The sequence below is a fragment of the Cololabis saira genome, chromosome 17 (genome assembly GCF_033807715.1).
Source record: "Cololabis saira isolate AMF1-May2022 chromosome 17, fColSai1.1, whole genome shotgun sequence".
NCBI lineage: Eukaryota > Metazoa > Chordata > Actinopteri > Beloniformes > Belonidae > Cololabis > Cololabis saira.
The window spans coordinates 19,035,033-19,059,345 of record NC_084603.1 but is presented as its reverse complement, the minus strand read 5'-3'; the positions used below and the strand labels follow the sequence as shown (position 1 = coordinate 19,059,345).

Sequence of the window (24,313 nt, the reverse complement as noted above, 5' to 3'; positions counted from 1 at the left end):
ATAGGAATCTGGGACCTCTGGTGGGCTTTATTTTCTTTAGCTGTACTGATAGAGAGGACATGCTTTCCTTCCCCTCCATTCTTTTTTCTCCCTCCCTCCGTTACTGTCCCTCTTGTTGATTGAGTGTCTGCGCTGATGCCAAAGCAAAGAGACGCTTCCTTTTGACTAAATCTGCTAAGACTGTTATGGCAGGAAAACAACGCTGAAAAGAAACAGATGCTCTAATACGCGTGCATATATATCAGTACAAAAATTCACTCATACGGCCAGTCGAGTCACTCTTGGTCCCACCTGCTTATTCTCATGAACATAAATACAGTACATGCTACTAGCCACCAGCAATGCATCAATTTCAGCTAATGTTACCATTAAATGCCTTGTGTTTATTCTAGTGCAAACCATTTCCTCTAAGTTATTCCCCCAGGATGGAATAAAAGATTATAGCAGTTTATTACAGCTGGGGTATTTCAAAGATCTTGCCAATTATCCGAAGTAATATCAGAAGGAACAAAAACTATGCACAAAAAGGTGAATGGGGAATGTTAGTAAGAATATTTTGCTCCATTGGAAAAAAAAAAAAAGGTTGTAAAATGTGCCTAAATGTTTTTTTCTGGTTTGTTTTCACCTTTTTATAAGTTTGACAAACCTTTGGTTATGATTGAGGTGTAACTTTGTGGTCGGCCACGTAGAAATGACCGGGGCAGTTCACTTGGTAAATAAAATGTTATTGCTCACAAGAATGACAGTGTGATGACAAAAGCTGCAATAAACAAACACTTCTTGACCTGGAGCATAATCACTGGAAAATGAACAGTCAGCTGTGGAAAAATGATGTCACTACATGGCTGCGAGTGGAAAATTAAAGAGTGACAATGATAGGTGTGAACATTTACAAGCCACTCACCTGGGATGACGTACTGCTCTTTGGCTGTGATGGAGGAAAGAAAGAGGGACGGATGTCAGTGAGACCAGTCAGGTGCGCATGGCCGCAGCATCGCTACGCTTCAAAACAGTCATATATAGAGCTTATATATGACGGCACATGATTGTATGATGGTTAAACAGAGAAGTTGTGGACTGTCTATGGGAAAATAAGTGACAAGGTACAAAAGGTGGTAAATATTTGGCTGTTGCTAAGGGAGAGTGACATGAGGAAAAGATGGAGACAGTGAGAAAGAAAGAAGCAATAAAAGAGGGAAAAAGTCAAAAAGGGAAAAAAAGAAAGAGAAAAGCACATGGAATCCCTTCATCACGAGGTCTAGCCAAACAAACGAGGCTATAAAGAAGTGTTAAACCTCAACAGTGCAGGGTGCCAGACAGTACTGCATATTGCATAAACACCATAGTGGGCACAAGTTGGAGGGAAAGTGTGCATGGTGGGGGAGAACGACGGTGCGCAAAGGAAACCTGAGCCTGGTGAGCGGAGAGGAATGAATGGGGAAGGGGAGGCTGAAGCTAGGTGGGATGGGAGCTTGAGATTGGCAGAGAGCCGGGGAATGGTGGGCACATACAGAAACTCTAGCTCTTATACCAGCCTCGAAGGGTGATCTCAGCTCGCTGCGGTTCCACTATGAAACCAGACTCAAACTGTGGTAATTTGGAGGGAGAGAGAGCGAATGACCTCTCTGTTCTCTGCCCAAAGTTAGTGTGGTGTGGGATATTGATTGAAGAGCACCGGCACAGCACACGATAGTCCCAGTAAAAGCATTTATTAGGAAAGATCACTCATGAAACGTGGTAGAGGGAACAATGGGGGTATAAAAAACACCCTCGGAGGAGAGAAAGGGAGAAGGTAAGAGCGGAGAGATGGAAAATATATTAAAAAAACAACAAAAAGAAAGAGTTAAAGAGCCACAGAAAGGCAGACAGGTAGAGAACAGTTGGAAAAACAGAGCCACCAGCCTACCAGAGCAGCGGAACTTCTTGCTCTTGATTTGTCCAATACGTTTGTTTGCGAGACGGCGAGGACTAGCGCAGCGAGCGCCGCTGGTCTCTATGGGGTTGGAGCGCAGGTAGTCCGCCAGCCACTTCAGATTACAGTCACAGATAAACGGGTTCTGGGCCAGGTGGCTAGAGAGCAGAGAGATGGGTGGGAAGAAGTGAGGAAGATGACAAAGGAAGCACTTGAAAAGTGATTAAATCAAAATGAGGTGTTTATATTCTGACATGAGGGCCACAAAGATTGTAAATTAAGAAACACAAACATTCCTTTGAGGACACAGCACTAGTGTTAATATCGCTGGCTTACAGAATGGCTTTACAACATTTACATGTTCAACCATCTGGATCTGGTGCGGTGTGTTGCTCTCTCAGGCGCCCACTGCAGCTGTCTTCAGCTGTTGTTTTTTCATCATTTCTTCCTGATTTTGTTTTGTCTTCATCATGAAAAACTCAGCTCCATCCAGTTGAGATAAAGTGACTCAGTATAGTTCTGTTCTCTGCCCTGATGTGTTTCACAGATGATATAACATCCTTCAGATCAGGAGCTACTCCAAAATGTCTCCACTAAGTTTCAGAGTTGGAATCCTTTTCCAACACTGGTCTGGCTGAGGTTGTCCTTGAGGCTTATAAATGGTTTGCACCTTGCAGTGAACCCTCCGCATTTGCTCTTATGAAGTCATTTTGTTTAAGCACACATGGATAATGTTATGCCTGCTTCCTGGAGAGTGTTCTTCCCTTAGCTGGCTGCTGTGAAGCCGTTTTCTTTGCCAAAGGATCGTGTGATCATCCACCACTGTTGTCTCAAGTGAACATCCAGCCTGTTTTATGTTGTTGAGCTCATCAGTGCGCACATTGTTCATCAGAAAGTATCGAGCTGGTGGTTTAGCCACTCCTCATATTCCTGCCATCTCCTTGGTAGCATTTGTTTTGTTTTTGATATCCTGTTTCACTTCACGTTGAGAGCTCCTTCGTGCATTCACACCTTCATATATAAATGTCTCAGTCTGAGACATTTACTTTCTTTTTGATGGATAAATAATGAAGGGATGCTCTTATAATTAAACTCATGAAAAATAGGTCTTGATGTATTAGGGCAACTACAAACGCATGGAGTGCTGCTGGGTGTAAAAAAAAAGTATACTTCAGGTGCTCTTCGGCATGGGGATCCAAAAGATTCAAAAACAATTTAGAAAAACCGAGGCACTCAAGAAGTTAGAAAAATATAAAAGGCCTTTATTAAATCATGGCTTAGAAAAAGTTAAAATGCCTAGAAAAGGTTAAACCATTTTAACCTTTTCTAGGCATTTTAACTTTTTCTAAGCGATGATTTAATAAAGGCCTTTTATATTTTTCTAACTTCTTGAGTGCCTCGGTTTTTCTAAATTGTTTTTAAGTCTTGATGTATTTCAAGATCTGTAATTCTAATAAGCTTTCCTCTAAATATGTCTTGAAATACAAACAAAACAACAAAAACTGTTTTATTGTCCAAATATATAGCGATAACCAGATTAGTGTAAACAAAACATATCCAAAAATACTATGCAGTGGAGTGGGAAAGACTTGTTGATCCAGGATGTAATTAGCATGCTAGGCTACCATTTCACGGTAGCCTACAGTTTTCCCAAAGCCAAGAGGTGTGACTGGACAGGATAAGTAAGCTGGACCAATCAGACCAAAAAAAGAAGAAATAACTACTGCAAGAGTACAAATATTTTGCAGTTCAATCTGGACAATAGAAGGAAGATTTAATATCTCTTTGTGAATATTTATGGTGAAACAAGCAATAGATTTCAACAAGCGTCTTCCATGACAACGAGGAAAAAAGCTTTTATATGTTGCGTGCTTCAATTACAGTATGGATCTGCATGGATCACAGCATGTGATGTTCTCTTGGTTGGGTAAAAATGTGGCATTTATTTTAGCAGGACTGGTATTGTCTAGGTATCAACAGGTAGAAAGTGTGGGTGTGGTGTGTGCTGATTTTAATCTCCTTGTGACCGCAGAGGCTGTGTGTATCTGTGTGTTGATGGAGATGATAGATATGCTCCCCTTTCAACCTCATGACTCCATTCCTGTGCTATTACACAGACCTGCGAGTAAACAACTCCTGTGTTGGCTCATGTTTTATGGTAGCGGCTCAGCATGTGCCTGAGCGTGTATTGCCCTGTGTGTGTGTGTGTGTGTGTGTGTGTGTGTGTGTGTGTGTGTGTGTGTGTGTGTGTGTGTTTGACTCACAGGGTCTGTATCGCTCGCAGTGAAGTGAAGGTGCCCTTGGCGAGGGTTTGGATCTTGTTGTCGTAGAGCGATAGCAGCGAGAGATTCTGCAGGTCCTGGAAGGTGTTGGCACGAACGCAGTGAATCTTATTGGCATTCAGCAACCTAAGAGATGGGAAAAGAGGAGGGGAATAAAAGGGAGGGAGGAAGAAGCTTGTCAGTGTTTCTTTATGAATTCATTCATTATAGAATGGAAAAGTATGCAGAAAGTTTATTTGAAGGTTATGCCTGGTGTTCTGCGCGCCTTCAGAGAATCAGCAGCGTGTGTGAGTGTACCACTTACAGCAGCTGTAAGGCGTAGAGGCCGTCAAACACCCCCTTGGGCAGGTCAGTGATCTTGTTTCCATACAGCACGCTGGGAAATCACAATACAGACTTAAGACACAGCAGTCTTATAAGCAGTCTATAAGCAAACTCCTTCAAGAATTGTTTCCAAACTGTATAGAGGTTTAATGACGCAACATGGGAGAAATACAATGTATGTAAAGGCAAAATGGGAAAAGGAATTAAACATTGAGTTGTCAGAGGATGATTGTCACTCCATGAATAAGACCCAACACACGTCAACAAGCTCCAAAGGATGGAGGGAATTTGGTTGGAAAAATTTAATTAGATTTTTTATAACTCCAACAATTAAAAATAAACAATTGGGTGAACGACAATATTGTTGGAGACAGTGTGGGCAATTGAGTGCCAACCACTCTCACATTTTCTGGGCATGTATAAAAATGCAAGCATTTTGGGATGGGATCCTAACACCCATGGAGAAAACTTTGGGATATAAGATCCCTAAGGATCCACGAGTTATGTACCTTGGACTGATACCAGGGGATGTAATAAGCAAAGAAGACATATACATCGTTAAGATTCTATCTCCTGCGGCTAAGAAAGCCATTACAAGAAATTGGCTGAAAACGGACCCACCTGACCTGAGACAATGGCGTGATATTGTTGAGGAAATACGATTAATGGAACAGATTACCTACAGTTTACGACTCAAAAAAGACCTATATGTTGTAAGATGGGCAAAATGGTGTCAATATGTAAGACAGTAGTGACACCCCCCCCCCACCCGTTTTTGTTTTTGTTTTTGTAGTTTTTCTTGTATCTGTCTGTTGATTTTGTTACCAATTGAAAAATGGAAAAAAAAAGTAAAAAAAAAAAAAGACACAGCAGTCTACAATGGAGAGAAGCTCTTACGACACAAACACAAACCGGGCCACTTACAGGGAGTTGAGGGAGCGCAGGCCCTGGAAGGCGTCGGGAGCGATCTCCGAGATCTGGTTGTTGCTCAGGTCTCTGCGTTGAATAAGGACACAGCATTAGACGCAGAAATAAGTTTTGGGATTTAAGCCAATTTCCATTTTCTCTGAGGAAGGTTTGCCCCAGCTGTCACCTGTAACCTCAACGTGACCCTCGGTGGAAGGTGGATGCAAGAAACACACGTAGTGGGAGCTGGAGGAGGACAAGTCCCAGCTCTCCTCCATGTTTGATGTTGCGTTTCGTCAAGGGAGCCTTGTGGCCAGTCAAAGCATTTAATTGTATTATTTGAGGCCTATCAAGGAATCCTCCATCCTCGATGTGTCTGTGTGAGTAAGAATGTGACGCTGGGCTGAAATCCAAAGCAAAATACAGTAGACTGCCTCGGAACATAGCTGTTGTTAATAGAATCCACAGGCCTCTCCCCACAGGATAACCACTAAGCCTGTGTGCCTGTGAGTTGATGTGTGCGCGTCTGTGTGAGTAAAAGCAAAAGTAAATGAGGAACAGTGGGAAAGAAAGGGAGAAAGACAGATGGAGAAAAAGACTTAATGGAGTATGCGGACTGAACTCCGGTCGACTGGATACCTTTGAAGGAAAATCATCATGTGGTGAAGAGGAGGGATAGATTCTCATTTGGGGGTAACAGTTAAATAAGTAGCCATTTGTCTTCTTGCAAGGACTGAGGTTTCCTGGAAATCAGAACGAAAAGAGCACTGGTGTGCATCTGTAAACTCAGACAGTGGTGTGTTTGTGCTTGTGTCGGTGTGTGAGGGCTGTTACAGCATCCTTGTCTGCGGGGATGGTTCATTTGCAGGTCATCCAAACTGGGACAAGGTGAAAGAAAATGGTGTGGTTGATATTCAGTGAAGCAACATGACACACAGGGGCAGGCGAGGTAGTCCAGACGTCACAGATAAATACAGAAACATCCACAACAACACAGACTGTACGATGTTATGCAATCATGATACGGCATACAGTTGGGACAGGTGTTACTTGTAGGTTATTCTCATGTCATTTTACAGTAATGGAGGTAAAAAATTAAATGCTGTCACAGGTTGACATTAAACTTCAATCTGTACTTCAACTAGGCCATTCCAGAAATGTGATACCTGGTTCTTTCATTTTTTAGCTTTTCTGATGTGCTCTGGATCATTGTCCTGTTGTGTTACCCAGTTTCAACCGACCTTTAGCTGTTGTACAGTAGGAATGGGCGATATTTTACCAGTCACGATAAACCGTCAAAAAAATTCCCCACGGTAAGAATTTGTCATCTCGCGATAAAAACGATAAATTGAGGAAATGAGCCTGAAAGAAAGAAAGAAAGAAAGAAAGAAATGAGCCTGAAAGAAAGAAAGAAAGAAAGAAAGAAGAAAGAAAGAAATGAGCCTGAAAGAAAGAAAGAAAGAAAGAAAGAAAGAAAGAAAGAAGAAAGAAAGAAAGAAATGAGCATGAAAGAAAGAAAGAAAGAAATGAGCATGAAAGAAAGAAAGAAAGAAATAAATGAGCCTGAAAGAAAGAAAGAAAGAAAGAAAGAAATGAGCATGAAAGAAAGAAAGAAGAAAGAAATGAGTCTGAAAGAAAGAAAGAAAGAAATGAGCCTGAAAGAAATAAATATTCCCGTTGATGACACTTTTTGTATTGGTATTTTTTTTATCGTTATTGGGTTAAATGCCAGAAATTATCGTGATACATTTTTTTGTCCATACCGCCCATCCCTATTATACAGACTCACATTTGTCACTAAAATGCTCCAGGACCATTACTTATGTCTTCTCCTCTTGGCTCCTTGTTAACACATACTTTAATGCTCCAGACCAGCAAACTGCCCAAATGAGTGCTTTCATGGAGATGTGCACACCTGAGGATGAAACCTTTATCAAGGGCTCACGATCACCAGCACCGGGCTGCAGTTTACTCATAGGCTTAGATGAGGGGGTCCTAACGTTTGAACATGACTGTCCTTTACTGTACATATACTTCCAGACAAATAAATAAACAAAATATCCGGTTAAGAAGGGCAGAGGAACTCCTTGACCTTCCATTCCCTGCATATCCCTGGTATGTGAGTCAGGTCTAGTGGTGGAGGTTTGGCCCGACTGATGTGCAGGCAAGGTGACCGGACAGCTGGCTCCACAGACCAAACCCCACTCAGTCTCAACCACCAGCCCGTCGCAGTTTGCTCCCAGGGAAAGAGAAGCCTCAGACCTCATTCCAGCACACTCTCTTACCCCTCATCATCATACCCGCCGGCAACACGCAGACTGGACACAATGCTCGCCAGGGGAATACCAGTGCATAGCAATGAAAAACGAGAGCTATTATTATGCATAAAGGATCTGAGTGCTTGCTTTCCATGCCACCCCATTCCTGAGAACAAGAATATGTTCTTAAGGGACATACAAAATAAATACTGCATGCTCTGTGGAAGTGGAAGGAGAAAACTGCCAATTGCAGCTTGTTTTCCCGGTTTTTCCCGGTTTTCCCCGGTCTTCAAGTTCTTGTTCTCTTCTGTATCATATAGCCCTAAGGTGAGTTGCACTGCTATACTTACATCCTACGCAGCTTCTTGTAGGGAGAGAAGGCTCCGGGAGGAACAGACTTAATCCCGTTCTGCTCCAGACGTCTAGAGAGGAGAAGAAAAGAGATGTTAAACCATTAGTTAACCAAACAATAGGGTTCTCCATGGCAACAGAGCTGAGTAATCACCTCTGACCCCCCAGTGATTGGCCTGATTATATTAACCGAGATCTATTTCACAGTTGTAATAGGTCCAGGCATGTTGGAGTCATAACATCCTCAGAACCAATAAACAGTCTGAATACTAAAGTGCTGTGGAAAAGGGCTGGAGGGGAAAATGCTCTGTTTCGTTTTGTGCGAGAGTGTTAAGGCCTTCAACTAAAACTCATATTTCTTCGTGGTTTAACATTTACAGTCTCCAGCACTTGCGCTCTCACATGAGATCATGAAATCAATAATGATCTCACTTGTTCTTGTGAAAGTTGCCGTTATCCTCTGGGTATCTGCAAAGTGTCCACTAAAGCCTTTGCAGCATGGTAAAATATTACTTCTTACAGTTTACTTTTTCCCTGTGAGCCAGAGAGCTGCTGAAGAAAACGTTGACAAGAAAAGAGTTTGACAAAGTCTCACCATAAAACAACTGTCAGAGCCTGAAATTAATACTCAGACAAACACACACTGGGTTATCTAGAACAGAGCTGCAACAGACTTTAATCAGTCTCAGATGCTCCCGCAGAAACAGACGTCCCTAAACCCCATTAGTGCAGCCATGTATGCGTTTGTGTTTCGGGGCTGCGACTCAGGACGCAGCCCTGTCCCAGAACAAATCCCTGCTGTGGATGGCAGAGGGCTGTTTATCTGCAGGTCAGTTCACAGCTTTTAAAACTGTCCTTACCGAGGCTTAGCAGGGCCCAGAGGAAGCCAGCTGCAGGTCTGTCGGGTTGCTCCACCAGTCTGCCTCCCTGCAGAGTAACAGGCTGCAGACCAGAAGGCATGTGCCTGCACGGGCTGTGGCAAGCCAGTGGACATATAACCATCTAAATATCGTTATCTTGCTATTTGTCACCCGCAGGAAAATGAGAAATATTCTAAAAATCTTTAAAACTGCTTAATGTTGGTAACAGATTTAACCATTACTCTGTGAAGTCTGGGATTCCTTGGCGCAGGAGCATTTCCGCATGATTTAATTAGTCATTTGGAGGCATTTCAGATATGAAAACATGCCTTTCAGGCCTCTCGCATTGCTCTCTTTATGTCCGTTCATGGGGGGTAAATGTTCTGTGAGACCCAGGCCACAGTCATTTAACAGTTGTGAGTTTCCAAATTTTTCAATTAAGAACGGCCCCCTCTTCAAAGTCCTGGTGCGCTCTCGTAGGGCGATATGGGAGTGCTATTGGCATTCTTTGGATAACAGTGATTCCTCACCACGGATTCCTGTGGTGGACTTGCTCCCTCTGTCTGTTTTTATCTGGCTGTCCCAGTGTGTGGTGTGGATTTACAGTGGAGCGACAGCTCTGTGGTTGCTCTGTCCTCACCATGCAGCAGTGTGTGAGGCCAAGCGGCTTTAATGCTTTCTCTCATCAACCAGTCTGCCCAACCGGTCCAAACCAGCCTGGCACTCTACATGCCATTTGAATGTGTTTTGGTGCCAGTGTTGGTGGCGTATACTGTGTAGCCACATCATACTGTCGTACTGCGGGTGTGTTCAAAAAGAGTAGAGAAACATCCTCCAAACCAGACAAGGACACACACAACACTGTCTCACGACCAGTACTTGAGTTGTAAAAAAAAGTCAGGGGTGATGGTGGATTTTACCATATGGGGACAGATAATTTGTGCTGATTACAAATAATATAATATATTACAAATAATAGCACTGACCAAAACACCTGCAGAAATACTGCAGGAATGACATAGCAGCAGTTAAATGCAGCCTTCTGTAAGCTTTAAATATCCACTGGGCTTACATCAAATACATCAAAACACAACAATAAAAAACAGTTTTCTGAACTTATCAATATGATTCTGTCCTTCACAGGATAAGTTGAATTTAGTTTCTAGTTAAAATGTCTCATTTTAGTAAAAAAAAATCTTATTACACTTAAAACAAGACTCATCACTGGAAAAAACTACAATTTTCACCTGTTTCAAGTAGATTTTCACTTGAAATAAGTAGAAAAATCTGCCAGTGGAACAAGATTTTTTTGCTTGTAATGAGAAGATGAATCTTGTCCCACTGGCAGATTTTTCTACTTATTTCAAGTGAAAATTTACTTGAAACAGGTGAAAATGGTCAAATAAGTTATTTTTCTGGTGATGACTCTAAATGTTGAAATAGCAGTAAAATCACATTCATTGATGAAATGACATAAGGGATGGAAAGGGGGGATGGCAGTTTTACTGGGGGGATGATTTTGACCGTTTTTATTTCAGGGGGGATGCCATCCCCCCTCAACTCGAGTACTGCTCACGACACTTGCAGCTTTGCAGCGTTGCTCTTTGCAAATCAATATGCCCAAGCAACTTAATCTCCACAATCAACAAAAGAGCTGTTCCATCCATTTGGTAAAAGAAATTTAAAAAAAAAAGAAAAAAATCTCCCAAAGAAGTCAGTGGACAATGATGGACAATCAATAACTCCTGTCCTGTCCAATTTGTCATCATCAACATTGGTGTGTGTCGGCGAGCTGGCGACTGTGTCAATCCAATCAATGTTCTTCATCCTTTTCATTAGGGTCTGAGCATGGTTTTCATTAAAAGAAAATACATTACGCCTCCGGGTATTCAACCAGTGCATGAAGTAGCCTGAGATGATGGCAGGACCGAAGTGGTGCACATGAAAGACCGGGGGAGAGTTTTATGGCAGTGCTCAGCCAGTGCAGACAGAGACTCGGGTGCATAATAATTTGTTGTGGAAGTGTGTAGGCAAACTGGACCTGGTCACACAAGAGAGGAGTACAAAAACCCAGTCAGTCATTAGGGTAGAGGTAGGGCAGGAGGGCTGCAATTCTCCGATTTGTACCTAATGAGAGCAGCATGAGCGTGCCTGTGTGTATGTGAGTTTCCAAGTGCCTCATTAACGAGGCATTAGGTCGGCCTTGATACACAGCAGTCCGCCGTGCTGCAGTTGAAACTGATTTTATAATGAACTTCAAGTGCAGATCAAACCTGCTCCACCAAGTTCCTGAGCGGACCCCCCACCCCATCACTTTCCTTTATGTTTTTTCACTTAATGCGCCTCCTTGAAATTGCCCATAGGGATTTGGCATAAGAGAAAAGAGGAAAAAAGACAGACACAAATGTTGAGGAGAAAAGGAGAAGGAGATTAAAAGAAAGAGCATCATGGGACATTAACCTAGAAGGTAAAGATTCTGACGGGGAGGACAGGAGGAATGCACATGATATGGGGGCTTCCCTATGGTCTTGTAAAAGAGGAATCAGAACATCGTGGAGTTTATAAGCAGGGCATAGTTAAGCACCAATTAGATATAAAGGGCAGGGGAAGCTTTAAAATGTCTGTGCTCATCTGCTACGAAGACTAAATCCATCGCCTGTACAATGTAACCGCACTTAAGCTATCTTTCAGTCATCTCCTTGTCATCCCTATAGTGCCGTACGCTGAATACTGAGCTCATCTGTCATCCTTCGATGTATATGATATCCCACTTGTAGAAAAGCTGCTCTCTGTTTCTCACATTCTTTGGTTCGCAGACCATCAGCAAGGGTGAAGTCTAAATTATTTACCACTCAGAAGTCAAAATGTATGAATACTTTAACATATTTTAAAACATCCCAGCGTTTCATGTGTGGTCACTCTAACAGACAAGAACACACACAGAGGGGAAGTCTATAAGTCCAAATGATAATATTCAGCCCCCGACTGCAGAAATGGGTCAGGGTTGTTGGGAAACATGGGATCGGTGACTTCCACACTAGCTGGGTATTTATAAACAGACCCCATGGGGAGGAGGAGACCTAGAAACTAGCTGTTTCCTCCTAGCTGCACACATGCTCCTTAGAAGAACATGCAACACAGCAGCTGGCTCATCCATCCATCCCATCTTTATGAAATTAGGCATACATCATTGTGTTGCTGGAAGACTTCAGGCAGGGCTTTGCCAGTGGCAGGAAAGCCTGGGTAAAGACAGGACCACTTTAAAAAGTCCGAGCATGCATTCTTGGGAATTAGAGTATAGTATGTGGGCTGTAAACGGTTAAAACCCAGACAGATGCTGGGCGACTGTTAACTGAGGGCGGGATGTTGGCAAAGCTCTCACATGTGGTTCACAGCCATCTGACCTGATAAGAGCCTGCGATCTCAGTCTAATCTGCTCAAAGTGTCCATGTTTCCTTCCAAGTCTACATTAGATTAATAGATGTCCAGTTATATGTGGTGAAGAAACAGTCAAGAACAGAATAAGCTAATTAAAAAAAAACTTTTTGAAATCTGTTTGACCAAACATACTAAGCAAATGTTGGTGAAAAAATGCACTTAAATCATGCTTTAATCTTGTAGGAGCCACACAGAAGTTTGAAATTGTGATATTAATCAAAGACTTGCTTCATCTTGTTAAGGGTCATGCAGGAGATTAGATTATCTTAGTTGTCATCAGGCTAGAGGGCTGGTACAACATGTACAGATCGCCAGTCCATCACAGAGACAAATAAAACAAATCCCCATGCACACCCAGACTCCGATGGTGAGTTTTAGAATGAACGGCCAGCATTTATCATTTTGGAGTGAGGAAGAAAATTGAGGCATGAAGGGATAATACAACTCCACACAGAAAGATGCCAGATTCAAATCTGAAGGCTTCCAGCAATAACAGCGTAGTGTAAAGCCCCCACATCTCAATACAGCCAATCAGAACTCTCTCAATCTCAAACAAGGATGCAGGCAGAGATGTTAATGTTCAGTGAAATTAAGCGTGCATCCGTGTACCATAGACATCAACTTGACCACTCTGTTGAGCCATGTATTCATTTTTTTCTCTTCATGAGCTTTTCTACAGATAAGACTGTTTCTATTAGACAGAATATTTGTGCAACCCTTTTCATTTCTGCCTTCGAGGTGTCATTGAGTGCAACGGTTTTGGGGTGGGCTGTTGGACCTGATTTATGTGTGAACTGTTTCTGTCCTGTTCTATCCAGGTTGGCAGACACAAAAGCTTAATCTGAAACATCTCTTAGACCTCAGACCAATCTGACTGTTCAAGGACATTTTTCCTTTAATTAATACTTCCGTTATAGATGTAAACAATCTTTGGGTAGCTAAGTGCCTCAGGCTTTTAAGGTCACTGTAAATAAACCTCTACTTTACCAAAGAACCTAGTCTTTACGGAACTGAGACAGTGGATCACTACAGGTGATCACAACATTCATTCAGAGGCTTGAACATGTCATTGGAATTAAAAGAACCACATTAGTTTGGTTTAAATCATATTCATCTGATCGTCTGGTTTGTTCATGCGAAGAGGTGTGTTCTTATGTAACAGAGTTGGTCATGGTGTTCCACAGGTTTATGCACTAGGGCTGTTACTTTTTATTCTATATATGCTTATATAAGGTACTATTATCAGCCAGCATGTGATAACCATTCAATGCTATGCAGATGATACTCAGCTATATCTATCTATGGAGCCAGATGATACCAATAATCTATCTGGATAACAAACATGTCTTAAAGACATTAAGATATAGATGACTGATCATTTCCTGTTAATAAACTCACTGAGGTTGTTTTAGTTGGACCTGAGCACTTCAGATACAGACTGTCTAGTCATTTTGTAACTCTGCAAGGCATTGCTTTATCTTTTACTACAGTGAGGAATGTAAGAGATAATTTGACCAAGATTTGTCATTTTAAAATCACACATAAGACAAGTTAGTAGAAGTATCTTCTTTCACCTCCATTATATAAAAACAAGGAAATTCCTGTCTCAGGGTGATGCCCAAAAAATAGTTCATACATTTGTTCCTTCAAGATTGGACTACTCCAGTTTCTTATCAATAGGACTGTAAGACTTAAGGGTTTTGAGATGATTTGTTGTGAATTTGTGCTATACATGTCATGTGAATTGAGTTGAACTGAATTGAATACAATCTGGCTAAAAAGAACCTTCAAGGTTTTTCTGAAATTGGGTTTGGTAACTTATTGATCCGGTTCTAGTGAGAACAAGAATGGCGCTCACATTTCGGCCATGTTTTCAGGCAGGTTGGCAGGAATGGCGGTCAGGCCCTTCCCTCTACAGTCCACAATGTTGTTACTGCAGGTACACATGGCTGGGCAAGAGCCTCCCCCTGTGCTGCAGGGTTGCATGCTTGAAGACTCCTGGTTTCCTGGAAAACAAAACAAAAAAGATGTGTAAAAAGAAGGTTAAGAGACATTCACCTCAAACCTAGAATACAATAAATGATTAAACATTTCGATCTAAAGTGCCATGGCAATTTTATCTTATCATTTCTTATTTCTTACACCTTCTCCTGATCTTGAAAAAAGAATCAGGGATTTCAATGCTGTTAATTCAAATCGTGGGAACTTTAAAAATTAAGGACAGGTAGGTCTACTATTTAATTTTTTTGAGGAAAACTCAGTCAAGCTAAAAAAAAGTGTCAATAACTATGTTAAACTGAAACCGCTAACAGAAGTGCACGCACTGGTCGATTCTTTGGTTGTAACTGCGACAGCACACATTTTCAACACACTTCTGTACTTTATAAGCTGAGCTCAGAATTAACAAACATTCCTCGGGATGTTTTGACATTGAGGAAAATAGATGAAGCATCCTTTTCTGTCTTGACAGTTAAAGCCATAATATTTTTGAGAATCAGTGTGAAAGAAACTAGGTTATCTATCAAAGGACTGCCACGGTGCTTGGAAAAGAGATGAAAGATTTGAATAATGGAGTTGGAGTGTCAAATGAAGGCCTCCCAATAAGATCCATTGATCTCTCAACAAATCTTTCTCATGAGTCTTTCTCCTCCAGGTGGAATTGAAGCCATTCAGCACATTCAGCTTTCCAACCCCCACCTCTGCACTTCCATTTGTTCTTCAACTTTTTCATTTGCATTCAGAGCACACAACTCATCGTGCTGTCTCCAGATACCTGTTCAAATAGCTATGGCATTGTCAGCAGTGTGGTGAGGAGGGGAGCGAGTGTTTGCACTGCCGGTACAGCGTTTTCTGCCGTCTGTGCACTAGATGTGTGTATGAAAGTCTAACCCAGATAAAATGAATAAAACAGACTTTTAAATGGCCTCATTTACACAGCATTACTAATCCAAGTTTCAAACCATGAATATTTAATTACCTTCCAATCTATCGCTCAGCTCATGTGGAAAATGTTGGCTAGGGTAAAAGAGAGGGGAGTAGAGATTCAGGAAGAGGAAGACAGAGTGAGTGATGGTAAAAGTCAGTGACAGAGAAAGATAAGTGCTCAAAAACTCCTGAAACATCAGGGATTACCGAAATATTTGTGGCTCTTGGACTGTTTAGTTTATACGCAATATTTAAGGTGACACCTCATATATCTGGTAACCCCTAATCAGTTGTATGAATGCTTTTATAGATTTGGGAACCAGTTAGAAAATAGCATCTAAACTGACACAGGCAGAAAGACTGTAGCCACATAATTTGAGGCTGTGTGATCTGGAAAGCAAAGCTTTGACAGATCTAGGATCAGGTTTAGGGCAGAGAAAACTCCCTTCTGATCTAACATGGAATATTTGACAGGCCTGGGATCCGGGAGAGTGCAGAGCTCAGCTGCAGGAGCCCAAACTGACAGCTTCCTGACAGGTACACTTGAGGTGAGGCTGTTTGATGTTTGCTGCTCCTTTGTTTTTCCCGGTTGCTGTTTTCCCCATTATCTCCTTCCCATCAGTTATAGCTGCCACTCCCTTCAGTCCCATTTCCCTGTTTTTATTTGCTTTCACTTTTCTATCAGTTCCCCTTCCTCTGCATGCTTTTTCTCACTCCATTTAGCGTCCTCATTCACTGCAACCCATTACCTTTTGTCCATTTGCTCACAAGTCCATACATTTAACCTCGTCCCACTTCATGTCTCTCATCATTTCGAAATATTATCTCTGGCTTCCTCCCATCTGCCTGAGCCCATCTTTTGTTAGACCTATTTCTTCCCCTATTTCCTCTAAAAAAGCAGTATTTCATTCATCCTCAAAACGATTTATTTCAAACATAACATTTTTACTCCATTTATTAGCCCCTGGAGGAAGTGATTCAGTACATTAGTCACTCATTTTCTGTCATATACCTTGAATTGGCACGAGCATTTTCTAACTTATGCTTACTTTTTGCTGGAGCTAAGAAGCTGTGGTTAATTTCCCCTCAATAAAATAACAGCAGCGCCTTTTAAGACAAACCATAGTAGCTTATCTAAACTAGAGTCAAGGGATTAGGAGTAATTAGAATGAAAATGCTTTGGCAGTGCTATTTGGTGTAAGGCCCACACTTTTTTACACTAATTGCTACTCAAAAAGCAGCTGAGAAAAACAACATTTCACCCAGATTTTAAATCATCAAACAAGATCATTTTGTGATCAGAATAGCCCAGAAACTGCATTTGGTCCCATCAAGTTAATGAGGTGCTGCTCGTGCACCATGCTCGCTCCAAGTAATTAGGAAGTACAATTTCAGTGTTTTCACTCAGAATGTTATTTCTGAAATTAATTTTAACCCAGATTTAAAAGTTAAATCTGTTTTTGCTGTTTTTGAATCATGAATTAAGACAGTGAGTGCATTTATAAAAAAAAGTTTATTTAGGTTTTCAGTGTTTCAATTTAATGTGATCTTTAAAAGAGACTGATGGTTGACAGCTTTTAAATTTAGATATGTCACACTGCTCATTAATAGGAAAAACGCTGGGAAAGATGGTGAGTGAGTCACATTGCTGAGAATGAGACAGGATTTCATCATATTTTGCATCAATGAATAACACAATGCTCCAATTTTCATTCTTCTGCCTCACAAAAAAATAACATGCATTCATTTTTCCTCTTCTGCCTCTCTTCCAACACAACGCCACCCTGCCCCAAATCCCCCACAGGTGGCCTGGCCCCGTCTCACACCGGATACATGAACAACCACATACTCCAGTGCTGAATGTCACACACAAAGTAATTGTGCTATGATTCAATAACGAGTTGTTCACTGGAAGTTCAACTTCTGGTAACTCTCAGGAATAAGCTCTAAGTGTTTGCGTGTGTGTATAACAATTTACTTATAAACAGATTTGAAGAATGAGCAACACCTTTTGTGTTCATAGTTCGTCATGCTCAAAGAAAGAAAATCCCTGTCGAGACTTTCAGAGTTCTCACATGACGTTATCCGCATATATGTGGACTGCAGCTGCCCATCATGCAAAACCTAAACTTTCTGTATCTGTATATCTGTATCCCACCAAAAACGCAAATTTCCCAGTTCCAGCTTTCGTATCTGGAATCGTTAGGCTCCCACGCTTTGAATCTCTTTCCCTGAGCGATGAATAGTTAATGATCTGTGCTGTCACGCCGTATGGCTGCGTAAAAATCACAACCCATGGAGAGTGAGAGACACACAAACACACACAAATGGAGACACAAACACCCCTCGCAGCTGGTGTTGTGAGGGAGATGGCCTTGTGGGGAGTTAAGGCTCTCATGCTGTTTTTCCATTGTCCGGATATGATAAAGCCACCGCACGCCATGACACTCCCATGTGCAAAACTCTCTCCCGGATACAGATATTTCAACAGAGAAACTCTGACTTTTATGCCACAAAAATCCCAATGGTTCTTGCACGAGGACATGCAACGGGCTAGAGAGGGCTGTGAGGTGTCTGTGGGACAGAGGGGCTCCCATGTGGATGCCAGGTGAATACATGCAGACAAAAAAAAGTGGAATGGGCAGATAATGCGTGTTAAATATATAACAGATGATTTCATATGATTGATCTGACTAAAATAGCCATGCAATGTGTGATGTTTGCTCTGCAAAACTACCAAAACAACATCTCTGATTATGAAATTCAACGTCTTACCAAGTGTAGCATGAATCTTCTCACCTGTGCAGCTGAATTCGTGTTTCTGGATCTCTGCCACGTTGAGTCCTCTGAGCTCCGTGGGGGTTGTACACTGAGTGAAGAGACCAATTGTAGGCCTCTGTCTGAGCCACTGGGCCAACCAGGACAGATGACAGTCGCAGTTCAGATTGTTGGAGTGGAGTCGGCTGTTTAGAAAGAAGCAAAAACAACAAATTTTAATACCAAACTGCTGACAGATTTATTTTACAATACCATCAGCAGAAGGTGAAAATAGCATGAAAAGTGTCTGCTCTTTTCTGCAAGCCATCACGTCCGATCCCTGTGGCAAAACACACTAAATGATATGCTACACGGACGAGTGTAACTGGTACAACGTAAAAAAAGATGACATTTCCAAACCAAGGACTCCAAGCACTGCATTCCTGCAGTACTGTCCCTGTCCAGAATAACTCTTGCTGTTGTGTGGTGGACCTCTGGCGCATGTATGCTTACTTGCAAACCCACGAGCACCGACGCATAGTGTATATATGAACAGACGAGCACTGTAATACAACCCCCTGGGAGTGAAAAAGCCCGAGATGTCACCGCAAGAGCCATGCAGTCACGGCTCAGAGTTGCAGCAGGGCTAATTGTTTTAATTCCTGCACCATTTCAGATTTAGAAATCACGATACACAATAGGATTCTGGGGCTATTTGTGGCTATCCAAGCTAGAAGTTGTCTCTACATGGAGGACATAATAGCTCCTGGCATTGCTAAAGACACTTCTGTGCTGTTCGGTGGTTATGGCTGCCACCCAGCACTGCTCCAAATGACAGAACCTGTCAACTCCTGTTGAGATTAGTCTGCCTTTTCCCTGCTACATCTGCGTGAATGCTTGGACTGTCGTTTCATTTTAAAGAATACCTCCACATCGTTTAGAGACCACTGGCGTGGGATATTTGTGACTCACAAAGTTCGGAGTTTGGGCATGTGGTTAAAGCTGGAGACGGGGATGCTGCTGATGTTGTTGTTGTTCAGCGTTCTGCGGGACAAGAAAAGAGAAAAACAGTCACGTTGTCAGCGCAGTTGTTCAGAACATCCTTCTCTACTTCATCTCTTTAAATCTATCCTTTCCCTTTTTGCAGCCCATTGGGAATACACCACATCATTTCACACAGATGGGAAGCCCTTGCGCCTCCCACGCACCCATCCAGTCGTGCATGCAAATATGCACGCACATATGCAATCACACAAGCGCAGCTCCTTGAAATAGGGAGATAATACACACACACACACACACACACCCTGATCGAACCCGGGGCATCAGCTGCAGCAGGAGAACCGGGTCATTTCAATCAGCCTAATAACCCTTCCCCATTTTTCAACCTACTCCCCCTTTCCACACAAGCTGCCTTCCTCCCCCATGAATTGCACACATATCTACCCCATCTAAATAACCCTCACTGCCCTTACATCATTATCACTAGCCCGTTGCTTTGTTACTTTGTGTGTGTGTGTGTGTGTGTGTGTGTGTGTGTGTGTGTGCGTGCGTGCGTGCGTGCGTGTGTGCGGCGTGCATCACCACTGCCTAAATCTTAACAGTCTTCCAACATTCAAGGCTGTCAAAATCCCTCTTCTCCCAGCTTGTGCCGTTACCTCACATTATCTCAGGCTACTTCAACAACATATGATTAACTGGTCAAAAACTGCATGCCATGGGCCCCAGGATGTGATTTTCGAGCAGGATGACAAGAGGAGATCTTGTCAGATAGCACACCAGCGGCTAGCTGTCGAGCCGATGGAAGTGGAGGAGACGTTGGGTGAGGGGTGTTAATATGATGGAGTGGAATGCTGCTGTCAACTGTGACTTAATGGAGCTTGGTCTCCATGATGCAGACCCCCTTCATGAGGCCCACAGGGCGTATTCTGGTACACTATGCAAGGCCTGTGCCCTGCGTATTAGTTACGGTTATTAGCGGGGAAAAACAATGTCTTAATTTAACTCAGTGCTGTAATGGAACAAACAGCATTTGGGTGGATGGATAGCGTTGGTCCAGATACTTACAATACTTCCAGGCCTCTCAGAGCTCGGAAGGCTCCGTCTTCGATGCAGCTGATGTGGTTTTTATCCAGCTGGCTGTGAATCACAAAGACACATAAACAATCTTCCCGTCTCCCTCTGGAGTAGTTGGAATCATTGATACAGTAAGTAATACACTGATGCATTACGGTAAATCAATGCGATCTCAGCTCACGTAAACCCCCCCAGGAGTAGCTGAAGTCAAATTTATTGATTGCTTACTGTACGTGCGTCGATATGCCTCATAATTCTATCTTAGCATGTGTGAAGGTGCACAAACGATGGCGAAAATGTAAATCACAGTCGCTCCAAGCCATCTTTGGGGAGCTGAGCGGGTGTGTGAGGTAGCTGGTTTACTCATCATACTCACACACCAATATGCTCACAATGCTTAACCCTCATCAAAGGCCATTCAGCTGGCCAGATTAAACGTTAACATCCAGAAATCATACTGAGTACCTCGAGGATGGAGAGCACTAGTTTAACATCACTTAGGAATTATTTTAGAGTTAGTAGATCAATTCACCAACCTACAATCAAATTCTTTGATCAGCTTTTTTCAGTAAAGTTATGCAAAGAAAATGTGTCCCCCCCTGCGATAAACAGTGAGGAACTTACAGATTTTTGATGTCCGTGGCTCCTCTGAAGGCCTTTCTGGGGATGGACTGGATGAAGTTCTCGCTCAAATCTCTGTAAAGAGAGCAGGAGGGATAAGTTATGATCAACTCAATGTCGGGGGTTGCTTGACGTGGTTTGTGCAGCTTAGCAGGGTTTCAGTACAGGCCACGTCTTCTCCACAAGCAACACAAACATGTTTCACAAGTTTCCTATGCACACCTTTCACTTGCAATGGTTTGAAACAGCCTTCTTAGAAAGAATTTACTCCCTGTTTGGTGTCACTCCCTCTTTTACCACAAGCATCAGTGCAGAACTGGAAGCTAAGAGCAGTTTTTTATCCCTGCTCAGTGTGTGCCAGCACCCTGAGGTGTGGTCCCCGTATGGAGAATGCCACTCACAATGGAGCCGTTATTTTATGACGGCTGGATTATCCAGTATTCACTCATGCTTTGAGGCTCACACACAGCGAGGTTGAAGCTCATCACCAGCATCTATTAAACCGCACATGACTATTATTATGAGCAAGACTTTGATGACTGTTAATTATTTGCTGCCATGTGCATTACAGCATAGAATATCATGATGCACATAACACCACACGCTAGTGTCCCCAGTGGATCATCTTCAGACAACTCCCTGGCATATTGTGTTTCAGTAGGACACAAAAGAGAGGAAGAAACTTACAGTACCACAGCAGCTTTTTAATGAATGGGTGGTTCTGTATTTATGGTGCAGCAAAAATGAATGAGAACTGCATTATATACAAAACATTTAAAAACTAAATTTGCATGATTTCATGCATGAAATGTTGAGATCAAGTTATGAGCTGAGTGCTGTTGGGTCTTGCCTCATGTTTACAGTCGTACTCCATTAACAGAGGGACATGTATTAGCATGACAATGACCCTATAGCATAATTATGGAGTGATATTTACACGGCTGCTCTTCTAAACCCACAAAAGTGTCTTGTGTTCTCTCCGAACAAAATACTCAGTCGGGTGGCAAATTGAGGTTTTATTTAGTAAAGATTTGAATTACTTTTCCTCGGCAGACGTGAAGTTATGCAATTACACTCATTCATTCTGCCAGTTTGTTATTTGCAGGATCATATCCCGAACATCAAACCGGCTTCTTGATGCTTAACTAGCAGACGCAGGATCAAGAACAGTTATGTTCCCTCCAGCTCATTTGTTGTTCTCTTGGCAAAACAGCCCGAGCGCAGAGTTGAAAGCTGAGTCAGTCTGGCACCCTGGATATACTGGTGCCGCTTATCAAAGCAGCTCTGTTCACTACCTGGCCCTGAACCCTGTCTAATCATAAACACCGACAGCAAACTCACAAACCGAGATGCCAAAGTGCTGCAGCGCAGACTCATTCTTAATGACATCTCCGACTTCACCAGACATCTGAGAGAAAGCCTTTCTCCGTGCACTCCAACATGTGTGTTTGTAGTGGAGGCGCAATACGATGCTTTAACTTTCCTAAACCTGGATAGTTTTTACGCAGGGAAGAAGAGACAGCTGAATGAGAAATAGAAACATGGATGAGAGACTGGAATAAAAGGCAAGACAAAAAGGCTCTGAGCACAATGATATGTGTGTAAGTTGTAAAATGAAAGCTCCAGGGTGAAATCTGCACACTAAAACCCTCATAATCCCGTTAGCACGCTCTAACAGGATTGGCTGGTGTGATCTATACACTCCCATTTATGGAGTTGCTTGATTGAAATAAGAACTGAGGTTGTAGTGGGTAAAAAAATAAAAAAAGTAGGTATATTCTGGGATTGTGTTTGAGGAGAAAAACAAAGAAAGAAAAAAGCCATGAAAGCCCAAAATGATGGCGCGTATTTTGGAGCTCTCATTTATTTTAATGTCTCTCTCCCTCTCGTATCGCTCCTCTTTCACATCTATCAGAATAATTACAGCGGACTTGGTTTGAGGTCTGCAGCCTTTTCTCTGTCCTTCAAAAATTTATCGACCAGTTAACTCCTGTGGCAGCCAGAAAAGAATTAAATTTAGCAGTGCAACATTTCTGCTTCTACACATTCTTAAAATGGCAAACAGGACATTTCTGTGGGAGACCATCATGTTGTATTTTACATACCCTGTGGTTACCCCTCACTGCTATTTTCTAAGCTCAGCCCCAGCTGTGCTGGCTCTGGGATACTTGACATTTCTGATTAGTTAAGATGCTGATTTTCAGTAAAGCGCTTCAAAAAGGGACACAATTATACAAGAAAACTCACCACAAATAGGCACACTGGCCACCGTGGTCTCTAAAACCGAGGCCTGACGATAAATCTAATGTTACAGCCCTTCAGCAAGTATCACAACAGCAAATCAGTTGTGCAGTAACCCAGAACCGAACTACCACGCTTGAGAGCATGATGAGTAACAGCAAACGAAGAGCTTTTTTCCTAAAATCATTCTGTCTGAGTGTCTGTCCAGCGTACAACTCTGAAATTATGAATCAGGTCAAAGTGTTAGACTTGGCTAACCTCAGGGTCATCAGATCGTAAAGTACTGCAGGATCAGGACAAACTTAAACATCGATAGAGGTAATGTCAGAGACGGATCTGCTCAGGGTCAAAGGATTCACAGAAACCACGAGGGTTTTGCAGAAGTCACCGCTGCTCTGACTCTCCCTGTACACTCATTACAATGCTATGAAGAAAATCCTGAGGCCGAACTGTGGCTTTCACTCCCACTGCCGCTCCATGCCTCCAAGCATCTCGCAGAGCACTGTAATGATGTCAGAGCTATAACTCTGTTTCCTTATTTCCTGCACGGGCATGCCGGCCAGTCTTTTTTCATTACAGGTGTGTGAACCCCTGCCTGAGAGAGCGAGAGGGAGTGTGTTCACAAAGCCTAGACCTGGTATGGATTTACCTTAATGCACCACATCCCCTGCAAGTGGCCAGTTAGTTCCTTAATGCAGCCTGGCTTTTTTACCCACAGTTCATTCCAATCGTTGCCCTAACAAGGGGGTTACACACATGTTTCCAGGTGTGCACCCGCTGACGGAGCCGCGGCCCCCGACGAGCTGCGGTCAGGCTTCATTTACACAAGACTTCAAACAATGGTATCATTTAATCAAGGTAAAGTGCCCTGACAATAAACTTAGCTACTGTTAACAAGAATCCCCACACAGAGTATATCTGGAATAATTAGCAATGTTATCAGTCATAGCCCGAGGCGCCTGGTCTGAAGATTAACCACACACTGAAGGTAATGTCTGGTTCCTGTCTGATTCCCATCATTAACCACCGATCTCTATCTCAGTGCATGCACCAATGCTGCACACAAATATCCCACAAAATGCCTACTGTGTATACAAAATAGTGATTGCACCAATCCAAAGGGCACCATAAAGACATTAGTATAGTATTTTGTGTTTTATTGGTATTAGTGTCCATGGACGTTGCAGCGGTTCAGGGTCAGGCAGCGCTTTGTGGTTAAATACTCTCTGGGCTGCAGGCTGCATCAAATCAAAGCCTCAGGATGAGTCATTTAAAAATGTGCTTGCCTCCATTTGAACACCTATAAGTGCCTCTTTGATATCTTACAAGCTCCATAACCTCCCACTTCGTGCCTCCAAAGTT

At 42.5% G+C, this 24,313-nt stretch overlaps 1 protein-coding gene across 5 annotated transcripts in view; it reads right to left on the bottom strand.

Annotated features, from left to right (window-relative positions):
• Positions 1–24,313, bottom strand: part of LOC133464041 (slit homolog 1 protein-like) — a 94,466-nt gene that overhangs the window by 21,355 nt on the left and 48,798 nt on the right. For 3 of the 5 annotated variants that reach the window (XM_061745981.1, XM_061745983.1, XM_061745986.1), the window contains exons 5-15: positions 20,714–20,785; positions 20,081–20,152; positions 18,986–19,057; positions 18,056–18,219; positions 14,190–14,337; positions 8,033–8,104; positions 5,443–5,514; positions 4,499–4,570; positions 4,177–4,320; positions 1,907–2,070; positions 905–928 (exon numbers count right to left, since the gene is read on the bottom strand). In XM_061745981.1, the coding sequence (XP_061601965.1) occupies positions 905–928; positions 1,907–2,070; positions 4,177–4,320; positions 4,499–4,570; positions 5,443–5,514; positions 8,033–8,104; positions 14,190–14,337; positions 18,056–18,219; positions 18,986–19,057; positions 20,081–20,152; positions 20,714–20,785 (1,076 nt within the window). The remainder of the gene's footprint in view (positions 1–904; positions 929–1,906; positions 2,071–4,176; positions 4,321–4,498; positions 4,571–5,442; positions 5,515–8,032; positions 8,105–14,189; positions 14,338–18,055; positions 18,220–18,985; positions 19,058–20,080; positions 20,153–20,713; positions 20,786–24,313) is intronic. The other 2 variants (XM_061745982.1, XM_061745985.1) reach the window with 1 other exon arrangement.